This window comes from Rhinatrema bivittatum, chromosome 4 (assembly GCF_901001135.1).
Source record: "Rhinatrema bivittatum chromosome 4, aRhiBiv1.1, whole genome shotgun sequence".
NCBI classification, from domain to species: Eukaryota; Metazoa; Chordata; class Amphibia; order Gymnophiona; family Rhinatrematidae; genus Rhinatrema; species Rhinatrema bivittatum.
The window spans coordinates 227,987,030-228,010,368 of record NC_042618.1 but is presented as its reverse complement, the minus strand read 5'-3'; the positions used below and the strand labels follow the sequence as shown (position 1 = coordinate 228,010,368).

The 23,339-nt window shown below is 43.9% G+C and overlaps 1 protein-coding gene across 1 annotated transcript in view; it reads left to right on the top strand.

The window, feature by feature from the left end:
- LOC115090565 (cystine/glutamate transporter-like) overlaps positions 1–23,339 on the top strand; it is an 83,118-nt gene extending 59,779 nt beyond the window's left edge. Inside the window, exons 11-12 of the mRNA XM_029599808.1 lie at positions 21,412–21,586; positions 21,712–23,339. Coding sequence (XP_029455668.1) covers positions 21,412–21,586; positions 21,712–21,776 — 240 coding nt within the window. The 3' untranslated portion in view covers positions 21,777–23,339. The remainder of the gene's footprint in view (positions 1–21,411; positions 21,587–21,711) is intronic.

Genomic DNA, 23,339 nt, shown 5'->3' with positions numbered 1-23,339 from the left:
ATTTTATAAGAATCTGAAGTAACAACTGGCGTCCAACTTGACTGCTGTTTTTCAGGCTATTTTAGAGAAGGAACTTTTACTTTCTAGTTCAAATTAAGCACATTGCAGTATTACCAAAGAAAGATAGGGAGCCTCAACTACTGTCTTTACTTATTAATCAAGATAGCAAATTATTAGCGAAAATCTTAACAAAGAATGAAAGCTAAATTTCCAAATTAATCCATTCTGATCAAGCAGGGCCAGTGGAATTACCAGGCGAACTAGGTGTTCGCCTGGAATGCTACAATTTTGGGGGCAGTAGTCTAGTGCTTTCACTGGCCCTACTCAAATGTAGAAAAAACACTCCAACTTTTCCTGGCAGTAGGACTGTGGCAATTGGGCCTCCTCCTTCCTGTCCATGGGGACCAGAATAGGAAGTGAGTGATGGACCCATGCAAGCAGGAAGAAGGAGGCCCAATTTCAGTGCCAGAAGGAGCCGGAGAAATGGGCCCTGCAGAGGATGAAAAAAATAGCAGGTCATGATGGCAGAACAGCATCAGCTGAGCCCACATGGATTGGAGGAGCAGAAGCAGCATCGGCATTCCTCAGGAAGAAGAGCATGTCACCGTTCACATGGCCTAAGAGCAGGAGCAGTGTCAGCACTTGCAGGTCCACCCAGTGGAAGAGAAGAGCAGTGGCCAGGCTGTGTGACCAAAGAACAGAAGCACTTACTGGGCCTGCGCGGTTGAAGAAAAGCAGAAGGACCCGCTGGGCCTCTATGACCAAAGAGGAGGAGCAGCCACTAGGTCCTGCCACTAAAAAAGAGCAGGAGCAGCCGCCAGGCCCTGCCCCTGAAGAGAAGCTGGAGCAGCCACTGGTCCCACCACTGAAGAAAAGAAAGAGCAGGAGCAGCAGCCAGGCTGCACGTCTGAAGAGAGAAACAGAGGCAGTCCCACAGATGGGAGAGAAGGCTCCTGATGCCATGGGGGCCCAAGGATGAGGCTGCTGTTGCTGCTGCTGCCTGCATCTTCCATGGGGAAGGGGAAGAGTGAGTGTATATATGTGAGAGCATGCACAAGAATGCATGTGTATGTGAGCATATGTGAATGCATGTGTGAGAGTGCTTTATGTGTGAGCATGTATGAGAGAGCAAGTGTGTTTGTGAGAGCAAGAGAGTGTATGTGTGAGAGAGACAGAGCATGTGTGAGTGTGAGAGAGCAAGAGACAGCTTGTGTGTGTAATGTGTGTGAGAGAGCATGTGACAGGATATGTGTGAGGTAACGTGTGAGTAAACGTGTGTGTATGTGTGAGAGACAGGAGAAAGTTTGTGCTCACCCAACCCCCACTAATCCACGATAATCTCATAGTGATTGGAAATCAAAGGTTCCCAGGTATGGAGAGTGGAGGAATTTTTGTTATCATTAGTTTTAATTATTGAGTGTTATTTCATGTTTGTTTTGAAATATTTTATCGGTATTTGGAAACTTTTTAGAAATTTGTATGAGATTTTACTTATTGGATATTCTATTTGTCAGCTGTTTTGAAATATTTATTCTTTTTATTAGTATGGTATTACTATATGATTGTTTTATAGTGTTTTATTTTGTTTGATGTTTTATGAGGGATGGTGATGTTTCTGTTTTCCATATTTGTACGGTATATACAGTTTGGCTTGTTGCAGTTTCCAGTTTGTGTTTTTTTGCATTTTTCTTTTTTTATTCTGTATTTCTTTAGGCTTCGTCAGTATTCTGCATACTTGACCAAGGTGAGGTATTCTGTTAGTGTGTAGTTTCTGTGTAGGGATCTCTAGCAGCCTGGCTTGAGTATTTTGTTTTCCTAATTGGAGGTGTATTGGTATTTTGGGACTGGTATAATATTTGCAGTGTTGCCTTTTCATAGGTAGGATGTTACTGTTTAAGTGCTGGAATTTAGTACTGTTGTGTGTGGGAAGTTTAATATATTGTAATTGTAATTCAGTTTATTCATGGCTTTCTGAAAGCCAAATCCACACCAAACATGTGTTATAATAGACCTAATACCATAAGAGTTCCAAAAGTATTTTTTTCAGGGTTTTCTGGTTGGCACCATAATAGTGAATGTTGTCATATTTTTATCTCAAAATGTCCTTTTCATGTAAAATCTGTTATTATAAATGCCTACTTTTTAATTGTGTGTGGGGAGGTCAGTGCCAGGGAAGGGGAAGAGGCCAGGTTATAAGGTTCATCTAGGGTACCTAATACCCTTGCACTGACCCTGTGTTCAAATAGGTTTTCTTGCAGACACAGGCAAATACTAATTTTAGAAGAGTAGTGGCTGCACTACAGCAGGTTACTCTATGTGATGCAGGGGCCTTAATTATAGGCATAGATGCTGAAGGATGGGATTATTTATTTTGGATGCTACATAAATTTGGCTTCAAGAGTGAATTTGTAGAATATGTTAAAGTGTTGTATCACAATCCTATCGCAAGGATTTTAATTAATGGAGATGTCACATTGAAGAAGTTAAACTTCTTTGAAACTCCAGATAAGGATGTTCTTTATCCCTGTTGGCGATCAAGTTAAGGGAAGCTTTAAAAGGCATCAAGGTTATTGCGCTGGGAGTGAACCCTTGGCCTGGTGCAGGATCAGTACGGCCCTCCGGTCGGACCCGGAGAGCGCCTGCCACCAGGAGGCTGAGCACAGGAGGAGACAGAGGCTAGCTGGAGCTTCATCGATAGCATCCCGGGGTTCCCTCAGGTTGAGCCCTTGGTTGCCCGGGCCGCCTGGTCTTAGGTGGGCCTCGCAGGGTCTTCTAGAGAGAAAGCTCAAGGGAGCGCCCACTACGAGCAAGGGTGTGCAGTCGGTGTTCAGACAAGGAAGTCCAGAGGTCGCAGGAGGCCAGAATAGAGTGTCCGAGTGTATAGCAAGAAGTAAGGCCAGAGTCTTAGTGCAGAATGGTCAGCCAGGCAGGGTCGGTAACAGAAGTCAATCCGGGCATAGTCAGGTCAAGCAGGGGGTCAGGTTCCAGGTGGCAGACAAGAGTAGTCGAAGTTCCAGGCGGAGGTCAGGTCAGGCAGCAATCAAAGAGTAGTCGGAGTTCCAAGCAGAGGTCAGGTCAGGCAGCAATCAAGGAGTAGTCAAGAACAGGCAAAGGACAGTACCGTGAGATCAGTTCGAATGGTACTACCAGGGATGGAGAGACGAAGGAGCAGGAGACGCTGGGACAGGAGACACAGGAGACACTGGAATGGGAGACGCTGGTACAGAGAGAGACTGGAACAGGAGACACGGAAGCAAGACACTGGAATGCAGGAAGGCAAACTAGAGACACCGGAGTGTACGACCCGATTGCCAAGGCCCCGAGCTAGGGGCCGGGCTGGTGTATATATACCAAGCCTACGTGACGTCAGGATCGGGCGCCGCCCGAGGTTTTCCCGTGCTAGGGTCTTTAAATGAGCAAGAGTTCGACGCGTGCGTGCCAGGGGGCTGGGCCGATGCCGAGGAGGACGCCGAGCCCCGGCGCGAGGAGAGCTGCGAGGGAGTAGGCTGCGATGAGTCTGGGGATGCTCGTCGGAGCTGTGGCCGAGCGGAGCTGGGAGTCAGGGAGGAGCAGGTAGGCAGTCATGCCACGTGAGCGGGCCTAGCCACGGAGCCAATGCAGCCGGGAAGCGCAACGAAGGTAGGAGGTAAGGAATGCAAATTGAATCTTTTTGCATATGAAATCTGAATCAGCAATGTCTATTTCAGTTATACTAGATATATTTAATTCATTTAGTGCATTTGCTGGACTTGTGGTAAGCTTTAAAACATTTGAAGCCTTACCTATTAATTCTTCTGGCCATCAACTTTGGAAGGGGTTATTCCCATTTAAATGAGCTGAACAGGAGAAAAATATTTAGGATTCCAGTTAAATGGCAAGATTTATATAAATTAAATGTGTACGATGCTGGAGAAAATATATAAGCATAGAACTATGGCAGCATCTATCTTTAACTATGATGGGTAGAAGTGCTTTATTTAAAATGGTTCTTTTTCCTAAAATATTCTGTTTTACAATTATTACCATGCAATTTGCAAAGGAGTGATATTCAATAATTTAACACAAATCTTTGCAATTATCAGTGGAAGAAGAAAAGTCTCATATAACACTTAAGAAATTGCATAGGAGAAAATATCTAGGAGGGAATAAATCTTCAGAATTTGAAACTTTATAATGGAGCCTGCCAGCTGTGAATGATTTAGCACAAATCTTTGCAGTTATTAGTGGAAGAAGAAAAAGTCTTATATAACACTTAAGAAATTGCATAAGAGAAAATATCTGGGAGGGAATAAATCTTCAGGATTTGAAACTTTATAATGGAGCCTACCAGCTGTGAATGATATCTGATTGGCTACTGGGAGAAAATAAATATGCTAATATTGATATTGAAAAAGATATGATGGCCTATAAATATGTTTTATGGGATGGGTGGTTCCTTGCTTAGGGAAATCAGAATGCTCCATTGATTAAACCAGCTTGATTAGCTTGCAATTGCATGAAGAAAAATTATCTTTGTTTTCTCAGTATTCACCTTTGATGACTTTAGCGGGAAATCCAAAGTTTGAACCTGGTAGAGAAAACAACATTTTTAAATTTTGGCATAGACAAGGTATTAGGCAAGTATCATTTATGATAGCAAGTAGTCTCCGTCTGTTATCTTTTGCTGAGCTGAAAGGAAAGTTTGAGCTGCATAATAGTCAGTTGCTTGCTCACTTGCAAGCACAGCATTATATATTTTGTATGAAATATACTCTAACACAGACACTGAGAGAGAAAGAATGCTTAAAGTGCATCAGTGTTGCAAACGTAAGAATAACATTACAGTGTGATATAGCCTAAGTAGAAACTGTCTTAGAATTACAAAGTAATCACTGAGCGGATAGCCTGCAAGTTGAAATGATGGTAGATATCACCTATACAAGCACCTGCAGTTTCAATGGATTCACATATTAGAGAAATGTAATTGAAGGTCCTCTACTATATGGACAAAATAGGCTTTACAGGATGTGATTTATGGAATCATCTAGCTGAACTAAATGTAAGACTGACAAAGATATGTTTATTCATAGTTTCTACTCTTGTAGCAAGATAGTGGTTTTGGCAGGAAGACTTTGGGGAATATGGAGAATTTTTTAAGTGAGTATGCCTTGTGATGGTGCAAGAGCATCGTTGGGTATAAGAATGATGGAAGATATTGTACAATAAATGCTTAATTGACTTGATAGTAGTTTTGAAATGTATATTCATCAAATGGATAGAGAAAGCAGGGCCCAGTCTGTGGCAAAGATTAATGTTGGAGATCTTTCAACTTGAGAAATCGGTATGTCAGCAGGAAACTACTGAAGATTTTTAAAAAAATAATTTCCCTTTGGAAGCCTTGCATTATGAGTCTGCCAGTTGAAACTCAAACTCAACTGACTCTTGAGTCATCATATCAGAGATTCCAATGGTCTCAAAGATATTGATGATTTAATGTCTATTTGCTGAAGAATGTCACGCTGCAGCAGGCTATGATTAATATAATCAATATGTTTGACTTTGGGTTAAATGTAGTACAGCTGGAAATCTTATAAGCAGTGGAAGTGGTGCTGTGTAGGAATAAGTATGGATGAGTGGATGAGTGTGTGTTGGGGAAAGGCGGGGAAAAAGGGCACAGAGGCGCTCATTACCATAGTTTTACAATGTCTTAAAGCTTTATAGTTGAGGTTAGTAAATGATCTTTCTTGTGAGTTCTCTACCTATGCTGTTCTACTATGTGTACATTTTATTGTAATATTCTCCTGTGATGTCAATAATAGCCATTCACAAACAATTTACATGATTATTGTGTTTGAAAATGAAATGAGTGGGGGAGTGGTGAGAGAACACAGAGATTTCACCTGTGCCAGATTCAGGGGCAGAGTGTATGCTAGGAGCGCCCAGTGACATCATCGAGAGACGCTGAGTTCATCTACAAATTCTCCTGACCTGCAGTGCACAGCTGCCGGCGCGCTGCCGAAGCCGCGTGCTTAAGGGACGCAGCCCTTTGGAAAACTTTGTAGGTGTCGTGCTGCCCTTGAACTGAGTAAGTTCCTGCTCTTCCACATATTTTGTTTGGCTGTTATATGGGGAAGAAAAGGAAAGCATCCTTAAGGCCTCTCCCATCTGGCCCTACTGCTCCTACTTTTAAATCCTAGCCTGCCATTACTACTTTTATGATTCTATTTTGTTTATTTATCTGATTTTTATACTACGCTTTTCGGCACTTCAAAGTGGATTATGCCCAAAGACATTCAACAACAACACGAGGCATCTCAGCTTGGCTCCCTTGGGGCTGCTGGTGGAGGTTGGGGGGATCCTCTCTCCCTTAGCCCTGATGCTCGGTCTCCTCCTGGGCTTACTGGGAGGCCTCAGGTACTGGATGGAAGTCACTTGTCTGATGAGGTTTATGATGCTGTTCCAGATGATGGGAGGAATCTGGGTCCCAGTTAGATTGACTATAGTAACTTTAATGTTATCTCCGCTTCCACTTCTGTTGTTTTGACACAACCAGTGATATCTGACTTTAATTTAATCAAGCCCACTGTGATAACCATGGACTCTATATGGTCTGCTGTCATTGGTTTAGGTTCATTATCAGGGAAAACTGATTCTGTGCTATCGAAGTATGAAATTGTATTATGCGATCTGAACTTGAAAGGTTTGGATGAGAAAGTTAGTTCACTGACTTCTCAATTAAAGGAACTGCAACAATGTCAAAATTCCCTGATTAAGGATAAAGAAAGGTCTAATCACCAAATTGAATTCTTGGATAATAATTCAAGGAGATTATATTTGAGATTTCTCAATTTTCCTAAAATATATTTCATATCTCCCCATAATTTATTAAAACAATTCTTTCAGGAAATACTTAAAATACTGAAAGAATTATTTCCAGCTATTTCAAAAGTATATTGTCTTCCTGAAAGAGTTAAAAATGAAGGCAGTAGTAATTCTATAATGGTAAATTTAACAGATGATATAGATTTAACTGCCTTCTTGCAGAACTCCCAGCTGGATATTAAATCTCTTGCAACCTTATTAGTGGTTTTTAATCTGGAACCTGAAAAAGATATGAAATTGAAAATGTATTTTAGAGTTAAATTTTGTAACTTTCATGGAAATAGATGTTAGGGTTTGTGGGTATGTGGGCCCTGGGCCGAGGTGAGAAATGGTATCACCCACGGGGAGGAGCCCCGTGAGCCTCACCGTCGGGAGGCGAGGTCTCAGCTGCTGGGTGTGTAGAACAGCAGGTACTAGAGAGAGAAGAGAGAGAGAGCAAGCTGGAAGGACAGAAGAAGCTAGAGAAGATGGCCCCAGGGGGTGGAGCCATGGAGCGCCAGCGCCAGGTGCTGACGTCAGATACAGCTCAGAAGTCCTTGAGTCTCTGTAGAGAAGTAGAGCGACACTGCCCGTGGAGCAATTCAGTAAAGTCACACAGACACAGAGGTGACATGGGTCTGTGAAGTGGGGTATACCCAAAGAGGATTCCTCAGTAGAGATGATACGGCAATGGTCCGCAGAGCAGGGTACACCGATGAGAGTTCCTCAGTAGAGATGATACGGCAATGGTCCGCAGAGCAGGGTACACCGATGAGAGTTCCTCAGTAGAGATGATACGGCAATGGTCCACAGAGCAGGGTACACTGATGAGGGTTCCTCAATAGAGATGATATGGTAATGGTCCGCAGAGCGGGGTACACTGATGAGAGCTCCTCAGCAGAGATGATATGGCAGTGGTCCGCAGAGCGGGGTACACCGATGAGGGTTCCTCAGTAGAGATGATACGGTAATGGTCCGCAAGCAGAGTACTCACTGTAGAAGTAGCAATGGTTCCAGAGGAAGCCCCAGGGAAAGTGGCAGGCAGTGGTCCTAGGCACAAGGTCCTCTGAGGAGCGGATAACCAGAGACCAGGAAAGGGCCCCCAAGGAGCGGGTACCCAAGACATCTCACACCGAGGAAGCAGGAGCTGGAACGGGACGTCCGTAGTGAGTGAAGTGGATTCAGCAATGAGGGAACTCGTTGCCAAGTTGTAGGCAGACAGGGCCAGCCAGCTTAAGAGTCCACGATGAATGATGTCATACGGGGGGGACGCCCCCAAGATTCCCGCCATGATGTGCATAAGACTGGTCCGAGAGTGTGCGCGCACGCCTAAGGAACTCTGAGGGCAAGATGGTGGTCGGCAGCATCCACGCCGTCCAGGGAGGCCTGGGAACAGGGGCAGGCAGGCCGGCGATAGTTGGTGGATGCCGCCTTGTCTACCCAAAGGAGTCAGTACAGTGAGGCAAGACGTGAGCAACAGCGGCTGCAGCCATCTGCGACCGATGGGCGTAACAATAGAATCTTAATTTTTGCTGATGTGGCAAGAACCACTCAATACAGATGCAAATCTTTTCTTTCCTTATGACAGAGATTTTAGACTCTGGGTGCTTTTCCTGTAAGTGTCATGTTAAGTGAGGAAGCAATAAGTTTGTGTGTTACGTACCCGGTCAATAGAAGGATTCTTGTTAGTTAGAGATTTGCCACCAGCTGAAAGTTGAGCTCTGTATTTAACTAGTACCAGCTAAAGTTTTTAAGGTCGGATTTTAAAACCCCAGAGGGTAAGGGATCTGGGAATAGGAAAAAGAGATCATACAGGAGGGAAATGAAAGAGGAATTTTAGGCAGGATGGGTAGAGAGATAAGGAATGGAGGGCAGAGGGAAAGGGAGGGGAGGATGGGGATTCAGGGAGGATAAGCAATGGGAGGAAAGGAGGAAGGGGTCAGGAGTGGGATGGAGTGGGTGGAGGAGGAAGGATCAGAGGTGGGAAGGTGGGAAGCAAAGGAGTATTGAGGATGGTATAGAAGGGAAGGAGGAAAGGGCCGAGTACTAAGGATGGGTGTAGAGGAGAAGGAGGAAGGGAGATTGGCATGGGGTGCAGAAGGAAGGAATACACATCCTCTCATCACACCTTCATCCCCTCTTTCCTTTATTCCTTCTTCCAAAGCCCCCTTTGATCTCTCACTCTTCCTCTTTCACTTCCTTCCCCCACCCAATCCCTTCATTCATCCTGGTTCACTCCCTCCCCCCTCACACAAACCCCTCACTCACCCAGTTCACTCAGTTCCCTCCCCCCATAATCCAGTTTACTCTTTCCTTCCAGTCCACGCTGTCCTTTTCCCCTAATCCCTTCCCCATGATCACTTCATTACTATCCTTACACCCAATCCCTGGTTCACTGTGTCCCTCCCTCTTTCCCATACGATCCCCCAGTTTGCTCCCTCCCTCTTCCTTGCCACCATCCTTAGTTCACTCCATCCCTCCCTCCTCCCACAATCCAGCTTATTCTCTCCTTCCTTTGCCCCATTCCCGGTTCACTCTGTCCCTTCTCCCTACCCTTGTGATCAGTTTACTACCTTCCTCCCAGTTCATGCTGTCCCTCCTTTTCTCTCCCTGTGATCCCAAGTTCACTCCTTCCCTTCCCCCATCCCCAGTTCACTCAATCCCTCCCTCATCCCCATTTTGTTCTCTCCCTCCCCCCCCCCCCACAATGTTGCCAAGTCACTCCCTCTGTCAGCCCCTGGATCTTCTCACTCACCACTGATTAAGTTAAACAGGAGGAGGAGGAGGACACGGGACCTTTGTAGTGTCTCCTTCTCTACCTCCCATGCAGGGCCCCAGCGCCACAGTTTGAGTTATGACATTCAAAGCTCAATTCTGGGGCTTGGCAGGGGAGGAGGAGGAGAAGGGGGGCGCCACAGAGCTCCCATTTCCTCCTCCTCCTCCTGTTTAACTTAATCAGTGGTGATCTGGGGATCCAAGGCAGGCGGGTGGGAGGGGACAATGCAGCAAGTGCCGTCACACTGCCACCAATGGATTTTTTTTTTTTTTTAAAGTCCCTCTCCCGTGGAAATTTGCTAAGCAGGAGGGGGAGCAGTAGGCCGAATATCTGGAGGGTTATGGACCCTGCAGCCCCCTCCCTTCTGACACCTATGCCAGTCAGGTTTTCAGGATATACACAATGAATATGCAGTAGATAGATTTGCATACAAATGGAGGCAGTGCATGCAAATCTATGTAATTCAAATTCATTGTAGATATCCTGAAAACCTGGCTGGCTAGGTGTGCCCCGAGGACTAGGTTGAGAGCCTTCGCTCTGTTGGAACCCATAAATTAAAACATTTCTTCTATATTGTGTATAGACTGAAGAGTTTCAGTAGTGCCTTTTTTTGCCTGAAATTCCTGAGTATGGGTGAATTGATGACTAAGTGCAGATACAGAGAGGTCCATATTGAAAGGCTTTGCCTGGGTAACTTGAGAAACTAAGAAATGAAAAGTTTCCCCCACTACATTTTGTACCTTTTGGTACCTGAACAAAGTTCAGCTGGATAAAAAGAGGTGATGATGGGGTCATTCTGGGAACATGGCTAAGTTTTGTTTGGTAAGTTCTGACATTCAGTACAACCTGGCAAAAGTCAGCTAGGTTAATTTGGTTGGAAAAATAACTGTCCTGAAGTTACCTAGAGAACTTTATCCAAGTGTATTCAGCAGGTAAGTTCTGCTGAATATCCGGGGAAACTTACCCGGGTAAGTTTCCCTCTCTCCAGCCTATTGAGTATCAACCTCACAGCATTTATGTGTAACCAGCTTCCTTTTGCTTTTTTCCTGCAAGAGATTCACCTCGAGGCTTTGCATCCACATACAGACTTCTGCAACTGGACCTCTTCCTCCTCGGCACTTGGCCGATCCCCTCGGCTCTTTAACAAGCTAGACACCAACTCTGCATTTCCAAAGGATTTTATTTAGAGTCATTTGGAATGAAACAAATACAGGGAATAGCAACTTCTTGCTGATCTGGTCACCAATATACATATCAGCACAGTACATGTTTCCTTTTCCATTCCATGCCTTTCAACTACATCACCGTTACATTTTCTTACCAGCAGAGTCTTCCCCTGTTAACCCACTGTCCCAGCACTGATACTTTAACATACAATAAAGTTTGAATTATTTGGAAATTAATGTTTAAGTTTGGTATAATATTTACAAATTAGAGTAAAATGCGAAAGTTTTTTCTGATCTTTGTCATATAGGTTTGGTAATAAACTGGCATGGTGGTGTTGTGCTAAAATATGCCTTTTTCTGGAGCATCTTCTAGAAAATTAATCTGAGACATGTCTCCAATGCTGGAGTATGGCATGGGATGGGGTTTTTTTTTAGCAGCTGGTATCGTGCAGTAATTTTTGGACAATTTGTGGAGGTGGGTGTCCTGCAGGAGACTTGGCATATCCACTTTTCTTTGCCATTTCTTATTTTCTTCCTATGGAGGAAATTTTCAAAAGGCTTAAAACTGTGTTTTACATGTGTAAATGCAATTTATGCATGTAAGTGAGCTTTTGAAAATTTCTGCATTATATGCCCTTGAATTGTCAATATGCTTTATGTAACTGCATTTTAAGTGCGTAAATGGGCTTTCTGAAAATTGCTACAATAGTATGTTATACACATAACTCCTTTCAAAATTACCTCATTAAATTCTTTCATTCTTTGTTTTCTTTTCTCTCCTGTCTTTTGTTTTTCTTAAACAGTTTTGATCTCTGTGTGCTAAGACCCTTTAAGGCCTTATTCTCACCCTTTTGTGCAGATGAATATTGGTTACATATTAGAGATGTGAATCGTGTCCTCGATCGTCTTAACGATCGATTTCGGCTGGGAGGGGGAGGGAATCGTATTGTTGCCGTTTGGGTGTATAAACTATCGTGAAAAATCGTTAAAATCGTGAGCCGGCACACTAAACCCCCCTAAAACCCACCCCGACCCTTTAAATTAAATCCCCCATCCTCCCGAACCCCCCCAAATGCTTTAAATTACCTGGGGATCCGGCGGTGGTCCAGAACGGCAGCGGTCCGGAACGGCCCCCTCAATAGAATCGTGTTGTCTTCAGCCGGCGCCATTTTTCAAAATGGCCGCCGCAAAATGGCGGCGGCCATAGACAAAAACGATTCGACGGAGGAGGTCGTTCCGGACCCCCGCTGGACTTTTGGCAAGTCTTGTGGGGGTCAGGAGGCCCCCCCAAGCTGGCCAAAAGTTTCCTGGGAGTCCAGCGGGGTTCCGGGAGCGATTTCTTGCCGCGAATCGTTTTCGTACGGAAAATGGCGCCGGCAGGAGATCGAGTGCAGGAGGTCGTTCAGCGGCGGTCCGGAACCCCCGCTGAACGACCTCCTGCAGTTGATCTGCCGGCGCCATTTTCCATACGGAAAATGGCGCCGGCCATACGCGTATGGCTGGCGCCATTTTCCGTACGAAAACGATTCGCGGCAAGAAATCGCTCCCGGAACCCCGCTGGACTCCCAGGAAACTTTTGGCCAGCTTGGGGGGGCCTCCTGACCCCCACAAGACTTGCCAAAAGTCCAGCGGGGGTCCGGAATGACCTCCTCCGTCGAATCGTTTTTGTCTATGGCCGCCGCCATTTTGCGGCGGCCATTTTGAAAAATGGCGCCGGCTGAAGACAACACGATTCTATTGAGGGGGCCGTTCCGGACCGCCGCCGTTCTGGACCACCGCCGGATCCCCAGGTAATTTAAAGCATTGGGGGGGGGGGGTTCGGGAGGGTGGGGGATTTAATTTAAAGGGTCGGGGGTGGGTTTTAGGGGGTTTTAGTGTGCCGGTTTTCCTGCCCTCCCCCTTCCCCCGATTTACGATTTTTTAACGATAAATTGGGGGAATTGGTATTGTATCGTGGCCCTAACGATTTTTTGACGATTTAAAATATATCGGACGATATTTTAAATCGTCAAAAAACGATTCACATCCCTATTACATATGCAGACTTTATTCACTGGCTAAGTTTGAACCAACCAAGCAGATGGGCACAGTGAGGGAGCATGCAAGGAACCCCCTCAGAGCACCTTAAAGGACCGAGTGCAGCTATCTGTACCAGTCCTCCTTAAGTCTCCACCCAGCAAGGGATTCTGGGATAGGGTGGATCACTGCAAGTGAGGATAAGAGACCAGGGCTAGAGGGATGAGAGGCCCAGGGAGAGCGAGTTAAGTCTTGAGATTACATAAGAACATGCCATACTGGGTCAGACCAAGGGTCCATCAAGCCCAGCATCCTGTTTCCAACAGTGGCCAATCCAGGCCATAAGAACCTGGCAAGTACCCAAAAACTGTCTATTTCATGTTACCGTTGCTAGTAATAGCAGTGGCTATTTTCTAAGTCAACTTAATTAATAGCAGGTAATGGACTTCTCCTCCAAGAACTTATCCAATCCTTTTTTAAACACAGCTATACTAACTGCACTAACCACATCCTCTGGCATCAAATTCCAGAGTTTAATTGTGCATTGAGTAAAAAAGAACTTTCTCCGATTAGTTTTAAATGTGCCCCATGCTAACTTCATGGAGTGCCCCCTAGTCTTTCTATTATCTGAAAGAGTAAATAACCGATTCACATCTACCCATTCTTGACCTCTCATGATTTTAAACACCTCTATCATATTCCATCTCAGTCGTCTCTTCTCCAAGCTGAAAAGTACTAACCTCTTTAGTCTTTCCTCATAGGGGAGCTGGGCATTCCCCTTATCATTTTGGTCGCCCTTCTCTGTACCTTCTCCATCGCAATTATATCTTTTTTGAGTTGCAGCAACCAGAATTGTACACAGTATTCAAGGTGGGGTCTCACCATGGAGCGATACAGAGGCATTATGACATTTTCCAATTTATTCACCATTCCCTTCCTAATAATTCCCAACATTCTGTTTGCTTTTTTGACTGCCGCAGCACACTGAACCGACGATTTCAATGTGTTATCCACTATGATGCCTACATCTCTTTCTTGGGTGGTAGCACCTAATATGGAACCTAACATTGAGTAAATATAGCATGGGTTATTTTTCCCTATATGCATCACCTTGCACTTATCCACATTAAATTTCATCTGCCATTTCGATGCCCAATTTTCCAGTCTCACAAGGTCTTCCTGCAATTTATCACAATCTGCTTGTGATTTAACTACTCTGAACAATTTTGTATCATCTACAAATTTGATTACCTCACTTGTCGTATTTCTTTCCAGATCATTTATAAATATATTGAAAAGTAAGGGTCCCAATACAGATCCCTAAGGCACTCCACTGCCCACTCCTTCCCATTGAGAAAATTGTCCATTTAATCCTACTCTCTGTTTCCTGTCTTTTAGTCAGTTTGTATAATCCATGAAAGGACATCGCCACCTATACCATGACTTTTTACTTTTCCTAGAAGCCTCTCATGAGGAACTTTATCAAACACCTTCTGAAAATCCAAGTACACTAAATCTACCGGTTCACCTTTATTCACATGTTTATTAACTCCTTCAAAAAAGTGAAGCAGATTTGTGAGGCAAGAATTACCTTGGGTAAAGCCATGCTGACTTTGTTCCATTAAACCATGTCTTTCTGTATGTTCTGTGATTTTGATGCTTTGAGCACTTTCCACTATTTTTCCTGGCACTGAAGTCAGGCTAACTGGTCTGTAGTTTCCCGGATCACCACTGGAGCCCTTTTTAAATATTAGGGTTACATTAGCTATCCTCTAGACTTCAGGTACCATGAATGATTTTAATGATAGGTTACAAATGTTTACTAATAGGTCTGAAATTTCATTTTTTTAGTTCTTTCAGAACCCTGGGGTGTATACCATCCAGTCCAGGTGATTTACTACTCTTCATTTTATCAATCAGGTCTACCACATTTTCTAGGTTCACCGTGATTTGGTTCAGTCCATCTGAATCATTACCCATGAAAACCTTCTCCGGAACGGGTATCTCCCCAACATACTCTTTAGTAAACACCGAAGCAAAGAAATAATTTAATCCTTCCGCGAAGGCCTTATCTTCTCTAAGTGCCCCTTTAACCCCTCGATCATCTAACGGTCTAATTGACTCCCTCACAAGCTTTCTGCTTCGGATATATTTTAAAAAGTTTTCACTGTGAGTTTTTGCCTCTACGGCCAACCTCTTTTCAAATTCTCTCTTAGCCTGTCTTATGTCTTACATATAACTTGCCAACGCTTATGCATTATCCTATTTTCTTCTGTTGGATCCTTCTTCCAATTTTTGGCTAAAATAGCTTCTTTCACCTCCCCTTTTTTTTTTAATTTATATTTTATTAATTTCAAATAATTTCACAAAGATACAACTTTGCTTAAGAAACATGATACACTTTTGTGTTTATCAAGAAACCAAAACAAATTTCAAAAGAAACTCTATAACATTATCTTAGTATCCATTAGACCCCAAACATTAGGGGGTGGAGAAATTATCAAGGATATAAAACAAGAAACACTTATAGGAAATAACCTAGCGGGTACTTAGCTATAATCTAATTATTTGTGTGTCATTCACTGATTCCAACTGTTGTTCCCTGCTTCCTTGATTCTATAAATTTTTTCAACTGTTCTGGAGCTGTAAACACAAAATTATCTCCTCTTATTTTAACTAAACATTTAGCAGGATATCTTAAATGAAAAGAAGCCCCAATATTCAGGGTTTCTTGTCTTAAGGCTAAAAAACCTTTCCTTCTCTCCTGAGTGATCTTACACAAATCAGGGAATATTCTTATTGGCTGACCCATAAATGGGTTATTCGCTTTTTTGAAATACTTCTTCATGACTGCACTAAGATCAATTTCAGTCAAAAAAGTAACCAATAGTGTAGTTCTTTCAATAATTTCATAGTGAGATGATTCAAGGTAATCTGTGAGGTTTTCGAGATCCATCGGTTGTATTTGTACCTGAGATTTTGCGTTAGTTGGCAAAAAGTAAACCTTATCCATTGGTGGGGTTTGATCAGAGGCATATTCTAAATTTTCTAGGAGATATCTACTCAATGTAACACGAGGCAATTCCCCCACCACTTTTGGAAAGTTTAAAAAACGCAGGTTTAAATGTCTCAGTCTGTTCTCTACGAATTCCACCCTCTTACTCAAGAAATCTCCATCTTGAATAAGGGAACTTTGCACTTCTTTAATTACCTTTATATCCTCTTCCATTTTCACGAATGTTTCCTGATTTTCTTTTATTTGAACATTATTCTTATTAGAATAGATCTTTGTTTTTCCCTTCCTTTTCGCCGGCATAGCGATTGTTTAAAGGAAAGCTTTTTCAAGGAAACAAGACGCCGAGCAGCGCAGTGTTAGGGTCCCGCCGCCATCTTAACTCCGCCCCCCCTTCCCACCTCCCCTTTTAACCATGCCGGTAATCGTTTTGCCTTCTTTCCACCTTTTTTAATGTGTGGAATACATCTGGACTGTGCTTCTAGGATGGTATTTTTTAACAATGACCACGCCTCTTGAACACTTTTTACCTTTGTAGCTGCTCTTTTCAGTTTTTTTCTTACAATTTTTCTCATTTTATCAAAGTTTCCCTTTTGAAAGTTTAGCACTAGAGCCCATGGATTTGTTTACTGTCCCTCTTCCAGTCATTAATTCAAATTTGATCATATTATGATCACTATTGCCAAGCGGCCCCATCACCGTTACCTCTCTCACCAAATCCTGTGCTCCACTGAGAATTAGATCTAAAATTGCTCCCTCTCTTGTCAGTTCCTGAACCAATTGCTCCATAAAAATGTCATTTATTCCATCCAGGAACTTTATATCTCTAGCATGTCCCGATGATACATTTACCCAGTCAATATTAGGGTAATTGAAGTCTCCCATTATTACCGCACTACCAATTTGGTTAGCTTCCCTAATTTCTCTTAGCATTTCACTATCAGTCTCACCATCTTGACCAGGTGGATGGTAGTATACTCCTATCACTATAGTCTTCCCCGACACACAAGGGATTTCTACCCATAAAGATTCAGTTGTGCATTTAGTCTCATGCAGGATGTTTATCCTGTTGTACTCTATGCCATCCCGGATATAAAGAGCCACACCTCCTCCCGAGTGCTCCTCTCTATCATTGCAATATAATTTGTACCCCGGTATAGCACTGTCCCATTGGTTGTCCTCCTTCCACCATGTCTCTGAGATGCCAATTAAGTCTATGTCATAGAGATGTGAATCGTGTGATCGATCGTCTTAACGATCGATTTCGGCTGGGAGGGGGAGGGAATCGGATCGTCGCAGTTTGGGTTTTTTAAATATCGTGTAAATCGTGTAAATCGAAAACCGGCACACTAAAACATCCCTAAAACCCACCCCGACCCTTTAAAATAAATCCCCCACCCTCCTGAACCCCCCCCCCAAAATGCCTTAAATTACCTGGGGTCCAGTGGGGGGGGAGGGCGGGAAAACCGGCACACTAAAACAACCCTAAAACCCACCCTCCCGAACCCCCCCAAAATGCCTTAAATTACCTGGGGTCCAGAGGAAGGGTCCCTGTGTGATCTTTTACTCTCGGACCTCGGACCTCCGTGCGTTGTAGAAACAAAATGGCGCCGGCGCTACCTTTGACCTGTCATATGACAGGCCGGCGCCATTTTGGTTTTTTGTCCCCCGACGTCAGGAGCCTAGGAGATCGCTTCCGGACCCCCGCTGGACCCCCAGAGACTTTTGGCCAGCTTGGGGGGGCCTCCTGACCCCCACAAGACTTGCCAAAAGTCCAGCGGGGGTCCGGAACGACCTCCTGCAGTCGAATCGTTTTTCCATACGGAAAAACGATTCGTGGTAGGAGATCACTCCCGGACCCCCGCTGGACCCCCAGGGACTTTTGGCCAGCTTGGGGGGGCCTCCTGACCCCCACAAGACTTGCCAAAAGTCCAGCAGGGGTCCGGAACGACCTCCTGCAGTCGAATCGTGTTGCCAAACGGCCGGCGCCATTTTGCGCAAAATGGCGCCGGCCGTACGGCAACACGAATCGACTGCAGGAGGTCATTACGGACCCCCGCTGGACTTTTGGCAAGTCTTGTGGGGGTCAGGAGGCCCCCCAAGCTGGCCAAAAGTCCCTGGGGGTCCAGCGGGGGTCCGGGAGCGATCTCCTACCGCGAATCGTTTTTCCATACGGAAAAACGATTCGACTGCAGGAGGTCGTTCCAGACCCCCGCTGGACTTTTGGCAAGTCTTGTGGGGGTCAGGAGGCCCCCCCAAGCTGGCCAAAAGTCCCTGGGGGTCCAGCGGGGGTCCGGAAGCGATCTCCTAGGCTCCTGATGTCGGGGGACAAAAAACAAAATGGCACCGGCCTGTCATATGACAGGTCAAAGGTAGCGCCGGTGCCATTTTGTTTCTACAACGCACGGAGGTCCGAGGTCCGAGAGTAAAAGATCACACCGGGACCCTTCCTCTGGACCCCAGGTAATTTAAGGCATTTTGGGGGGGGGGTTCGGGAGGGTGGGGGATTTATTTTAAAGGGTTGGGGTGGGTTTTAGGGTTGTTTTAGTGTGACGGTTTTCCCGCCCTTCCCCTTCCCCTCCCCCTTCCCCCGATTTACGATTTTTTGACGATAAATCGGGGGAATTGTTATTGTATCGCGGCTCTAACGATTTTTGACGATTTAAAATATATCGGACAATATTTTAAATCGTCGAAAAACGATTCACATCCCTACTATGTCATCATTCACTGCTATACATTCTAATTCTCCCATCTTACTTCTTAGACTTCTGGCATTAGCATACAAACATTTCAAAGTTTGTTTTTTGTTTGTATTTTCATTCTGCTTTTTAATTGATAGGGATAAGTTAGAATTTTTTCGCTCAGCTAAGTTTTTAGTTACAGGCACTTGGACTACTTTTCTTATAATTGGAACCTCACTGTCGGGATGCCCTAATTCTAATGCATCATTAGTATCCTTTGAAGATAACTCTCTCCGAACCTTGCGCTGCTGAGCGACTGTCAGCTTTCCCCTTTTTTCTAGTTTAAAAGCTGCTCTATCTCCTTTTTAAAAGTTAGCACCAGCAGTCTGGTTCCACCCTGGTTAACGTGGAGCCCATCCCTTCGGAAGAAACTCCCCCTTCCCCAAAAGGTTCCCCAGTTCCTAACAAAATTGAATCCCTCTTCTTTTCACCACCCGTCTCATCCACGCATTGAGACTGCGGAGCTCTGCCTGCCTCTGGTGACCTGCGCGTGGAACAGGGAGCATTTCAGAGAATGCTACCCTGGAGGTTCTGGATTTAAGTTTTCTACCTAAGAGCCTACATTTGGCTTCCAGAACCTCCCTCCCACATTTTCCTATGTCGTTGGTGCCCATATGTACCATGAGAGCTGGCTCCACCCCAGCACTGTCTAAAATCCTATCTAGGTAACACGTGAGGTCCACCATCTTTGCACTAGGTAGGCATGTTACCAGACGATCCTCATGCCCACCAGCCACCCAGCTATCTACATTCCTAGTAATCGAATCACCAACTATGACGGCCGACCTAACCCTTCCCTCCTGGGCAGTAGGCCTTGGGGCGATATCCTCGGTGCGAAAGGACAATGCATCACCTGGAGAGCAGGTCCTTGCTACAGGATCCTTTCCTGCTGTAACAGGTTGATGCTGTCCGATCATGAGACCTTCCTCCTCCAAGGCAGCACCAGGGCTGCCAGTCTGAAGTTGGGAGTTGGCTACTATGTCCCTGAAGGTCTCATCTATATACCTCTCTGTCTGCCTCAGCTCCTCCAGGTCTGCCACTCTAGAGTCCAGAGATTGGACTCATTCTCTGAGAGCCAGGAGCTCTCTGCATTGCATGCACATGTACAATTTCTCACTGGCGGGTAAAAAATCATACATGTGACATTCAATGCAAAAGACTGGGAAGCCCCCCTTTTGCTGCTGGACTGCTGCTTTCATCTCAAATTTGTTCAGTTCCTACTTAAGTTTTAGGTTGCTATGGGAGTAGGACTGTGTCTAATTAATGTCCTTTAAATGTATTAGTGAATTCACTATATGTCTATTAGTGGCCTCCACGGGAATGATCAAACTCAATAAGGTGTTGTTTGTTTTTTTTTAAAGTGGCACCTGCCTATAAATTAAGGGATGAGCTAGGGGTGTGTGGGCGAGGGGGTGGGAGGGTTGGGAAATACAGTCTAACTTCAGTTAGTCAGCCAGAGTGACTCACTGCTCTCTTGATTAACAAATATTGGTATCTAATCAAACCAAATCACACTACCTCAACACCTTTCCAAGGTGAGTAACTGAAATGAACTTTTCAACCTTTTTACTTAGGTATACACTGCTCCTAGCTTATTTCTAGCTTCTGGCTACTTTTTCTTTTTTTTAATATACAAACACTTTAACTTCTACTTACTAGCTGCCTTTCAGACTGACTATTTAAAAATACAAACAGTCTAACTTGTTTATTCGCTGCCTTACTGACTATTAAAAGCACAAACACAGAGACACACTAAATAATATTACCAAATAGTTAACTTTGCCCCAATACTTTTAAAAAAGATAATGTCCCAAGCAAAAACTTACTGATTCCTTTCAGCCACCAGCAAGGTGATCCTCTCCTCTCAGTGCTCCCACTTATAAACTGTAAGTTACAACTATTTTGTTGAAGTGCACAAACCAACTAACTTGTGGTGTTTACTATTGCTTAACAATAAAGAAGCTTATAAAGATTGTTGCCAGAGTCCAGCTTGGAGTCTGCTCTCTGGCTAGTCCTGACTTCTCGGCATCATAGGCACAAAGAGATCTTCATAGTGTAGTAGGGTGGCCAACATTTCCACAGACCTGGACTGGACTCTTGAGGGGGAGGGGCCCTCTCATTTGCATAAATTTTCTCCCAGTGCCCTTGAGCTGGCATTCATGCTAATTATTCCTCAGTTCCTGTTATTCATGCTCTTACATACACACATTCTCTCTCTCTCTCTCCCATACATGTAGACAAGCACTTGCTCACTCTCTCTCCCTCATTTAGACCGGGACTCCTCATATGAAATGCACTTGGGACTCGGTGACAAGTCAGAGACGGAATACAAGTCTGATGCCCTATCGCCCTGTGTCTTCACAGCCTGCCTGCAGTGTTCCTCCATGCAATCCCAGCTCTTTTAATCTCACCGACAGTCACACATGAACTCCTAGTCCTGGTCTGCACCTCTTGCCATTGGCTGCATGGTACCATGCCTGATTGGCCGATGCATCTGCCCCTTATCCCAGGGGAGTGAAATGACTGGCAGGAATGCTGAGAGATGGGTGTCTTCCTCTTTTAGCCGCTTTGATGAGGAGGGTTGGAGTCTGCTGATCATCCCGCTCATTCTGAATGCTAGGTTAAGCATGGGTCCGTGTAGCAGACCAGACATTACAGTGTCCAGTTACCTTTTGTAACTGGACACTGTACAATTAGTTTAAAAACCTAATTTAAAAACTGGTCTGTGCAGTCCAAAACTGGACAGTTGGCCACCCTATGGTGTAGAATTGCTGCAGCTATGAAACATGGAGCCTCTTACACTGATACAAATGCTGAATGAATTAAGCCCTGTATATTTTGTTCATCTCTTTCCAGCTACCCTTGTTCATCCCAGTGATCTTCATCATAATCTGCCTCGGCTCAGTGGCAATGTCTCTTTACTCTGCCCCTGGGAACTGCAGCATTGGTGCTGCCATCATTTTAACTGGTGTTCCAGTCTATTACCTCCTGATCTACAGGCCAATACCTCCTAGATGCCGTGCATTATTCAGTAAGTAAGATTATTGGTGCTGAAGCTTGGATTAGAAATATATTTGTGTTTGGGATTTTTTTAAAGCTCATTGCAGCCTGTTACCTGTAGGACTCTAAATGACTGTTATGTGTGTTCTATTACAGATGATCTCACATTCAAATTGCAGATCCTGCTGGAGGTGGTCTCCCAAGAAATCTGCACCTATTGATTGCAAGCAGTTAACCACAACTCGTTAAAGTGATCAATTGCTTAGCTATTTAGAGAAGGGTACTAAAAATCCAAGTACAAAAATGGTAGCATTTTATTTCACACTTCTGCTGTGTAAATAGTCAATATTTCAATGTCCAATCATTACTAATAACCATGATAATAAGAGAGCTGAGTGTAGAAAGTGGTCAGAACATGGAGCTGTGTTCCTGGAGCACCCTGTTTGATTCCTGCTGGTGCAAAAGTAGGATTAAACAAAGAATATTAAAGCACGGTGGAGATTTATCTGGAGCTTTAAGAAGGATAGAACAACGTTTTATTTACAATTGGCGAACTATTATTCCATCGGGTCTTAATGAGTCCATCGAATGGCATGCATTTTTTTGATGAGGATCAATTTGAGGTTGTGGGTAAATTGATTGGTTGACGGGTGTATATAAAGTTTTGAGTATTCAACATTGACACTCGACTTCTGACGCAGAACGTTGCGTCTGAGAACGCGTAAGTATGGCGGTGGTGGAAAGTTTGTGGTTAGGAGTGCTAAAAAGTAATGGTAAGTTTGTATTGGGAATATAACTCTTTAAGAATTATTTATTATTGTTTTTGAATAGATATAATGAAGCATAACATGCAAGGATCCTGTATTTAATTTATCTGGAAGTGTCGTTTGAATTATGAAGAATTTAAAGATTGGAATAAGTGGCGGCTTTAGTTTGTAGTATTTTGCACCACTAAGAGCTGTGAGTAAATTACGTTATATGGGGGAGAATAAAATGGGGATATAACAATAGAGTGGAGTTTGTAGATAACGGTTTTGTTGTTCATTGTAGATGAAGAAAAGTAGTGGTTAAAAGTAGTTTTGGGAAGGTGTGTTTACAGCAGAGAATAAACTTGGGTCATATTGATGGTATGATGAAATGTGGTGAAGACTGATGATTTATGAGAGGTAAGATTCGATTTTACAGAGTACTGATGAAAAATGTTGATCGGTTACTGGAGGTAAAAATTTGTTTTTGGGTTTTTCAGTGTAAGAATAAGAATAAAAGTCTTAAGAGATATGATCTGCCACGTGAGATATGAGTCCCTGAGGAAGCCTCACTGAAAGGCGAAACAAGGAGATCCTTTGTTGGACAGACAAACGGGAATATGGGAATATAATTGATATGAACAACTTGAATAAAGCAATAGTCTTATACATTTGATATTGTTATATTGATGAAACTGTATGTAGGTAATTAATTGTAATTTTGGATTATTCAATACTACTTGTGCATGCAGATGGTTTTAACATGGTTTGTGTGTGATTGATGGATGAATGTGTGAGTTTAGATTTTAAATGTCTAGATAGGTGAATACCTTGTGATTTCTAATAAATGATTGACTATAATTTTTGTACATGTGATCTCTCTGTGATGTGATATGGTGCAAAAGTAGCCGACAGCCCTAGAGGTAATGTGAAAGCTGAGAGATCCTGGAACAGTTCAGGCTGTAAAGCTGTCACTTTTCTTTCCCATAGACAAATATTAACAGACTTGTCTGTACTGCACCTTCTTCTTGGTCTAAC